The sequence below is a fragment of the Tupaia chinensis genome, unplaced genomic scaffold, assembly GCF_000334495.1.
Source record: "Tupaia chinensis unplaced genomic scaffold, TupChi_1.0 Scaffold138060_1, whole genome shotgun sequence".
NCBI lineage: Eukaryota > Metazoa > Chordata > Mammalia > Scandentia > Tupaiidae > Tupaia > Tupaia belangeri.
The window spans coordinates 169359-178019 of NW_006197961.1; the positions used below are offsets into that span (position 1 = coordinate 169359).

The following is an 8661-nucleotide window of genomic DNA, read 5'->3' on the forward strand; positions in this document are numbered from 1 at the left end:
TCCCACATGGCCGACCATGGTTCGAGTCTTGGACCTGGCAGCTTGCTTTCTTTCTCTTTCTTTTTTCTGTCTCTGGTGAGCTCATGTGCCCTGTAGCATATTAAAAAAATAATAATGATGAGATAAATTCTTTAAAAAAAAATACAAGAAAAATAACAAACGAAACCCCTGGTTTTCACATGGCCAACAGGATGGCCCAGGAGATCCTCCCTGACCTCCATCAGCCATCAAGGCTGTGCCAGTTGCAGGGCTTCATCTCCTTCCAACTCTAATCCTTGGGCTTAATTCCAATGACTCCTTCCTCTATGACCCACCCCAGAGTGCACCAGAAATTCAGGACTTGCCTCTGCCTGCTGGCAAGCCCGCAGCTACAGGCCACCTACCTGCCGAAGGGCTGGAACCTCCTCCACCAGCCCTCCAAGATTCCTCTTCCTCAAGGCCCAGCCTCCTTGAGGCTGGATCAGGGCATAGTTGGCTCTCTGCAGGTGAAAGGCCTGCTCTTGATGGCTTCTCTAGACAACTGTGCCAGGGCCCGAGAGGACAGAGGAGTAGAGTAGGAGGTAGGGGGGAAGGAGTGATGGATAAGGCGAGGACAGTGTCTAGTCTGGTGTGAGGATTCAGGCCAGTGGATGAGCTTCCCACTGAGCCTGGGGCATGCTGAGCCAGGGCTTACAGACCTATGTGAGACGTATATTCTAGTCCCCTCCAAAAAGCAAACAAAAAGCCCTCAGTCATGTGTGACCTGAGTTTTAGTGGGTGGCATTTTAATGGCTGTTGCTGATTGTAGCAGCAAATGGAGGGGAGGGTTTGTCTGCCCCGCCTGCAGAGCAGGGGACTGGGGCTCAGAAGACTGCACCCCAGTGGGTCTAGCTGTCCTTTTTCCACTGGACGGAGGCCAGGAAGGTGCGGATTTCCATGGGTTGCAGTGTGACAGCGGCCGGGTCCAACACAGGAGCAGCAGGGTAGGGGGTGGGACCTGGGGAGGTGCAAGGGAGGGGTGAGGGGGTGCATGGACACTGCCTTCGTACCCCCAAGCCGATCCCAGAAGTGATAGACACCCTTGCATAACTGGATGCTGATGACGACTCTCTGATCTTGTTCCTGGGTCTAAAATCTCTCCCGCGAACCTCAAGACCCAATGCTACTTTGCGGGACCCATTTCAGATCCTTCAGCCCCTAACCTAGGCACGACCCTTTAAACTGTATAATGGGTCCCAGCAAACATTCCCAAGCCTCGTGTACCGCCCCCAGCTGCCATCCCAGTCAGCTCCCCACCGGTATCTGATGTCCACTTGAGCCTGGAGGCGCTGGCCCGGGGCTGGTTGGCCGCCAGCGTGGTTTCCTGCAGGCGCGTGATGGTGAAGGCGGAGAACAGGTTCTGCGGGCAGTGGAAGGACCTGGCTGAGTCAGGGACAAAGCAGGGTTTCCCCCTCCCCTCCCTTTCTTGTCTGCTTCTCACCCCTGCTCTCCTCACCTGCAAATCCACGGTCACGGGGGAGCTCAGGTTGCGGTTCGAATCCTCCCCCACTGCAAACTGGTGCTCCAAGCGCAGCAGCAGCGTGTCCGGGCCCCAGCGGGCCAGTGTGAGCAAGTGCACGGAAGGCGGCAGCTCCCTTTGCAACCCTGAGAACTGCGGGAAGGAGCGGGGCTGAGTGGAAAGGGGTGGGCATTGGGCTCCCAGGGGCGGGGCTTAGTCCTGCTCAAGCAACAGAGTGGGATGACTGAGTGGGGGTGGTTATCAAGGGAGAGGCGGAGCTCAGCCAAGAAGCCCACTAAGGCCATGAAAGGGAGGGATGAGGCAAAGAGAAGGATGGGGTAGTCAGTTTGGGGGGAAGGTCCGAGCCTGGAAGGGGCTGAAATGATTTATTCTGACACAGGACGGAGTTAGAGGCTGAGACAAAGGACACGCTAAGCTGGCCAAGGGAGGGCCAGGTCTGGGAAGGGGTGGGGCTAGTGAGAGGGGCGGGGCCAGGAGGGGCAGGCGGGTGAGAGGGCGGGGCTAAAGCAATATGGTGCGGGTCCCGGTGGGCCAGGGCTATGTTGGTGAGTAGGTGACAAAGCTAGGATAAAGTGAAATGAGACAGGGCAGGCAGGCCAGAAGGCGGAGCTAGCGATATGGGGTGGAGCTAAACAGGTCAGAGGGTGGAGGAAAAGCAAGATGGGCGTGGCTAGGCAGAATGGAGATGACCAGGTGAGGGCGGAGCTGAAGTGAGATGGGTGGGGCTAGGTAGGCCATGGGGTGGAGCTAAAATAAGATGGGCGTGGCTAAGCAGGCTGGGAAAAGTAAACAGGGAGGGCGGAGCTAAAGTCAGGTGGGTGGGGCTAGGCAGGCTATGGGGCGGGGCTAGGCAAACCAGCCTGGGGAGGTAGGAGGGGCAGAGGGAGAGCCAAAGCAGAGGTGTTGAGGTCTGGTGGAGTTCAAGGGGGCGAGCTGGGTCTGTGCTCCAACCCAGTTCAGGGTAGTCGGGATTCTGCCAGCGCCAGGCAGAGCTGGGGCTGAGCCCGGAGGGCGGGACTAGCTTATGGCCTCCCCGGGCATTTAGAAGCTGGTGAGGTGGGTTCGGCTGGGCCTAGGAAAGCCCTCACTCAACCCCGCTCCCTGCAGGCTTCATTCTGTTCTTTCTTTCCGCCCGCCCCAACGTGCTCACCTGCGTGCGCGGGGCTACACCAGGTCGGTAGGGGGCACCGCCACCTGTGGCCAGCACCACCTGGGGGGCCAGGATTTCCTTCTCTGCCAGGAGCCGGTGCCCAGCGGCCGCAACCTGGGCCTTGTCGAGCAGCACGAGGTGACGTCCTCGCACCCACACGCCTGTTCCCGACTCCAAAAGAGGTTCTCCTACTCCGCGTCCATCATCTCTCAGCAGCCGTCGGTGCACCTGGGGGCAGAAGGGCCAGGAGCGCGTGAGGGTCCAGGGCGTAGCCAATTAGCTAAAAGCTTGTGGGAATTCCAAGAGAACTTAAGGGATGGAGAGAACGGATGAAAATGAAGGTAAGGGTCTGGTAAAGAAGCCCCCACCCCAACAGAAGAGGCCTCCAACCTGGCAAAGGGACCAGGGACCAGGACAGAGGCAGGGTGGTAGGTACCTACTTCCAATAGGGCACCCCTGATAGGAGAGTTCAGGGCCTGGCCCAGACCTGGCAGCTTGCTTTCTCACTCTCCCTCTCTCTCTGTCTCTCTCTGGTCATATTAAAATAATAACAAGGAGTTGGCAGGTGGTGTGATGGTTAAGGCACTGGAATGCAACATGGCTGACAACGGTTTGAGTCCCGGATCTGATAGCTTGCATTCTCACTCTCGCCATCCCTTTTTCTCTCTCTCTCTTTTTCCCGTAAAGTTAAACAATAATAATAACAAATGAAAAAAAAATTTTTTTGGAGAGGTTTTCACTGAAGGGCGCGTGCGCTCGCCAGAAAGATAGAGAGACAGAAAAAGAGAAATCACCCCCCAGGGGGGATAGTCGTGCTGCAATCCCTTCTCCTCCATTCTCCTCTGGGATCTTGAGCACACACGCACACGTGCCCAGCGTGAGTTTTAAGCCACCAAGTCCGGGACACAAACTGCGGTCGACTACGTGGGAGTCCAGTAACATAGCCATTACGCTAACTGCTGGTTCCAAGTAATTATTTTTTAAAAATGAAATAAATCAAATAATCCTTTAAAAATTATTTTAAAAATAAAAATAATACTAATTTTTCTTTAAAAAAAAAGTAAAAAAGACGGAGGGAAAGTCCCATGGAAGGATGGAATTCTCAGCAGGGGGATCCACTATCAGAGAACTGGGACAGAAACAGCCTCAGGGAGCAGCAGCAGGCCAAGGTGTAACCTGAGCCTTAGTGAAAGGCCTGCTCACTGGAGAGAAACCGGAGGTAGAGACAAAGTGAGAGAGCACCCTCCTAGGAGGATGGCCATGCCACAATCCTTTCTCTTCCATTATCTCGGAATTCGGGGCACGCTTGCACAGGTGCCCAGGAAATTCTTATTTCCTTTTTTTTTTTTTTTTTTTTTAGGTTTTTGCCTGGGGAATGTGCACTCACTGAAGAGAGAGACAGAGACAGTGAGAGGGACAGTGAGAAATCACCCTCCAGAGGGGATGATCACACCACAATCCCTTCTCCTCCATTCTCCTCTTGGGATTTTGGGCGCGCACACATGCCTGGTGTGAATTTCAAGCCTCCAGGACCAGGATGTGAACTGTGGTCGGCCATGTGGGAGTCCAGCACCTGAAGCACCACGCCACCTGCTGGCCCAGCTGTGGTATAGTCATGGTGGGAGGCCCCTGGCTTGACTGCGACGCTGCCCCACTCACCATGAGCTCCAAGGAGCCGTCTCTCAGGCTGCTGCCCCCCTGGGAGCGGTCGGTCAGCACGGTTAGCTGCACGTTCTCGTCCTGGGGGTGAGAGGTGAGAGTGAGGGACAGCCCAGCCAGGAAACGGGGAGATGCCGCCGGTGAGGGGTGACTCCCCATGAGTAGCAGTGGGAGGAGCAGGACAGGAAAGGGGTACCGTGATGTAAATCCGGCTGTTGACTGGGTAGTAGTTCCCTGCCACAGGCTCTGTCTGGTTCAGGGTCCAGGTGGGCCGATAATCCCGCCTGGGGTGGGGTGCGATGGAGTCAGGCTTGAGGTCCCCGCCCCATTCCTCACTTCCCATTCACCTCCTCCCTCCGACACTCCTATCCACAAATGCCCCCCGGGGCCCCAGCACACCACAGACCACCCCTTGGTGCCCGGGTCACCCCACCTCCTCTGCAGGATCTCCCGGCCGTTACTATCCGTGTAGAAGAGGCCTCGGGTCTCCAGCGGCGTGTCAAAGCGGCTGATGACCTCCTTTCCCCAGCCGTCACTGTCCCCGACGGGATGGCACAGGCGTGAGTCTTGTCCGCACTCCGCTCTGTCCTCGTCCCCACGCCCCAAACCCAGCCTGTGTCACTCACCCCACAGGGATCGGCCCCACTGTCCACTCCAACTCCAGGTGCCGCTGCCCTGGGTATAGACGAACCACCTGGGAACACCAGGCTGAGAAGTTCTGGTGGACTTCCTGCACCAAGGCCGTCTGCAGGTGCGCACGTGGGGGTGGGGAAGGTGGGTGTCAGCCATGCAAGGTCCCTCGGCCCCATGGGAACCCCACCAAGACCTACCTAACAGCAGAGGGACCCCACCCACCTTCCCGACTGCTAGGCACGATGCACTTGCTACAGAAAGAGCGAGGGCAAAAGTGAGAAAGCTTCCCCTAGGGGTGATGGCCACAGTGCAACCCTTTACATTCCCCCCTTGGGATTTTGGGCGTGCGTGCACACATGCCCGCCATGTTTCTCAAGCCACTGGGTCTGGGACTCGAACTGCACAGTAGGCCACGTGAGGTCCAGTCACCTTAACCACCACACTACCTGCCAGGGTCCCCACCTCCAACCTGCAGAGCTAAACAGGACCCTCACACCCACGGCAAACATGGATTCCTCCTAATGTGCTTTCCTGGGAGTGTCCCATCCATCCAGCCGTGAGTATCAGCCCTGGTGTGATGGTTAAGGCACTGGATTCTCACATAGCCAACCACAGTTCGAGTCTTGGACCTGGCGGTATGCTGTCTCACTTTCTCCCCTGTCTCTCTGTCTCTCTTTGGTCAAATAAAATAATAAATAATAGTAAATAAAAGGTATTAAATAAATAATACTTTTTTTTTTTTTAAGAGAGAGAGTTTTGCTAGAGGGCATGTGCACTCGCTGGAGAGACAGAGACGGAAAGCAAGAAATCGGAACTTGTTTTCCCCAGAGCTAGCCTGAGCAAGCGGAACCTGGTGTCGTACTTGTGACCTTAGGAGCCAGAGTTCTTGGCCCGCTTCAAGGAGAAGGTTGGCTACCCAGAAGGCGCCATGGTGGAGACCAAGAGAATTCAGCCTCAGCTCCCAGATGAGGATGGTGATCACAGTGACAAAGAAGACAAACAGGGACCAGCGTTGGCATAATGGCTACATCGCTGAACTCCCATGTAGTCGACTGCAGTTCAAGTCCCGGACCCGGTGGCTTAAACTCACGCTGGGTGCGTGTGCGTGCGTGTCCAAGATCCCAAGAGGAGAATGGAGGAGAAGGGATTGTGGCGTGGCCATCCCCTCTGGGGGGGTGATTTCTCGCTTTCTGTCTCTCTTTCTCTCTCTGTCTTTCTGGCAAGCACACATGCCATATAGCAAACAAACAAAACAAAAGAAAACAAAACCTCTCCAAAGATGAACAGCCCCAAGTGGTGGTCTTAAAAAAGGGAGACCTGTCCGTTGAAGAAGTCATGAAAATTAAAGCAGAAATAAAGGTTGCCAAAGCAGATGAAGAACCAGCTTCAGTTGATGGAAGAATTATGTATCGAAAACCAGTCAAGCATCCCTTGGATAAAAAATACTCAGGTTTGTCGGCCAGCTCCAAAAAGAAGAAAACAAATGCGGATGAAATGAGTAAGCAGGACTCAGTTAGAACTCACAAAAGCAAATAAAAAACAGTAGACTTGGGACCAGCAGTTAGTGTAATGGCTATGTCGCTGGACTCCCATGTAGTCGACCGCGGTTCACGTCCCGGACCCGGTGGCTTGAAACTTACACTGGGCACGTGTGCGTGCGTGCCCAAGATCCCGAGAGGAGAATGGAGGAGAAGGGATTGCGGCGTGGCCATCCCCCCTGGGGGTGATTTCTCGCTTTCTGTCTCTCTGTCTCTCTCTGTCTGGTGAGCGCACGCGCCCTACAGCAAAAACCTCACAAAAGCAAATAAAAAACAGTAGCCTTCTTTCGTTCAACAATGCAGATGGAAACGAGTAAGTGTAAACGTTTTGGGGTTAGTCTTCTTCGGAAGTAAATGGGGTATTTTTAAAAGTTTTTTAAGATTTATTTATTTAATTCCATTTGTTATTGTTATTTCTTGCCACAGGGTGGGTGCCACTATGTCCCTTGTTATTGTTATTTTTAAATTTGAACAGAGAGAGAGAAAAAGGGAAAGCGAGAAAGCAATCCACCAGGTCCAGGATTCAAGCCATGATGGACCATGTGGGAATCCAGCGCCCTTATCTACCACACCACCTGCTGGTCCCAGTAAATGGGGTATTTTTTAAAAATAACTTTTTTCCTGAGTATTTTTAAATAAAATTTTTCCCCTGTTACAAAGATACTACAAGTCCACTGTAGAAAACTTAGAAAATATAGAAAATTCAATAAAGCAAAAATTGTGCCTATCCATCAATACCACTCTGCCTTGAAATGCCTACCCTGTAGAAGCTCACTATTATCAGTCTGTTTTATTTCCTGACTGTGAGTGTGTATGTATTGTAAGTTATTATATTTTTTTTTAGAGGTTTTTCACTATAGGGCGCGTGCGCTCGCCAGACAGACAGAGACAGAGAGACAGAAAGCGAGAAATCACCCCCGAGAGGGGATGGCCACGCCGCAATCCCTTCTCCTCCATTCTCCTCTTGGGCACGCACACACACGCGCCCGGCGTGGGTTTTAAGCCACCGGGTCCAGGACGTGAACCGCGGTCGACTACGTGGGAGTCCAGCGACATAGCCATTACGCTAACTGCTGGTTCCCTAAGTTATTATATTTTTTAAACAAATTAAGATTGTATGAAATATATACTCTGTCCTGCTTCTCACTTGACATTACATTATATTTTTCCAGGTCATTAAATTAAAAACAATCTGCGGACCAGCAGGTGGCGTGGTGGTTAAGGCACTGGACACTCCCACATGGCCAACCGCAGTTTGAGTCCCGTATCTGGCGGCTTGCTTTCCCACTTTCTCTCTTCTCTCTCTGGTCAAATGAAAATAAATAAATGAATAAAAAAAATGAATGAATAGATAAAATTGAATAAATAATTCTTTAAAAAATAAAATAAAAACAATCTAAAAAAAAAAGAAAAAAAGAAAGCAAGAAATCACCCCACAGGGGGGGATGGCCACACCGCAATCCCTTCTCCTCCATTCTCCTTTCAGGATTTTGGGCACACATGCACATGCACCCAGCATGAGTTTTAAGCCACCGGATCCAGGACTCAAATTGTGGTTGACAACGTGGGAGTCCAGTGACATAACCATTATGTCATCTGCTAGTCCCTAAATAAGTAATTCTTTTTTTTTGGAGAGATTTTTGCTATAGGGCGTGTGCGCTCGCCAGACAGACAGAGAGAGACAGAGAGATATAAAGCGAGAAATCACTTCCCAGAGGGGATGGCCACGCCACAATCCCTTCTCCTCCGTTCTCCTCTTGGGATCTTGGTCACGCATGCACACGCACCCAGTGTGAGTTTTAAGCCACCGGGTCCGGGATGCAAACTGCGGTCGACTACGTGGGAGTCCAGCAACATAGCCATTATGCTAACTGCTGGTCCCAGTAATCTTTTTTTAAAAAAATTACTTATTTTATTCCATTTGTTATTATTATTATTATTATTATTTTTTAATTTGACCAGACAGAGACAGAGAGAGAGGGAACATGAGAAAGCAAGCCGCCAGGTCCAGGACTGGAACTACTGATGGCCATGTGGGAGTCCAGCGCCTTTAACCATCTGCCATCCCATAAATATTTCTTTAAAAAAAAAAATCCCCCGTGTTTATTTCCCTTATCTGAAGGAGATGTAAACCCTCCCCTCCCAGGCTTCCCGGCCGCCCCCCCACACCCACACACACCGCC

At 52.3% G+C, this 8661-nt stretch overlaps 1 protein-coding gene across 1 annotated transcript in view; it reads right to left on the reverse strand.

Annotated features, from left to right (window-relative positions):
• Positions 1-731: 731 nt before the first annotated feature.
• The window catches only part of MAN2B1 (mannosidase alpha class 2B member 1), a 21426-nt gene continuing 13496 nt past the window's right edge, over positions 732-8661 (reverse strand). Inside the window, exons 17-24 of the mRNA XM_006160984.3 lie at positions 4934-5052; positions 4741-4842; positions 4504-4591; positions 4308-4388; positions 2649-2876; positions 1475-1630; positions 1276-1378; positions 732-976 (exon numbers count right to left, since the gene is read on the reverse strand). Of these exons, the coding sequence (XP_006161046.1) occupies positions 867-976; positions 1276-1378; positions 1475-1630; positions 2649-2876; positions 4308-4388; positions 4504-4591; positions 4741-4842; positions 4934-5052 (987 nt within the window). The 3' untranslated portion in view covers positions 732-866. The remainder of the gene's footprint in view (positions 977-1275; positions 1379-1474; positions 1631-2648; positions 2877-4307; positions 4389-4503; positions 4592-4740; positions 4843-4933; positions 5053-8661) is intronic.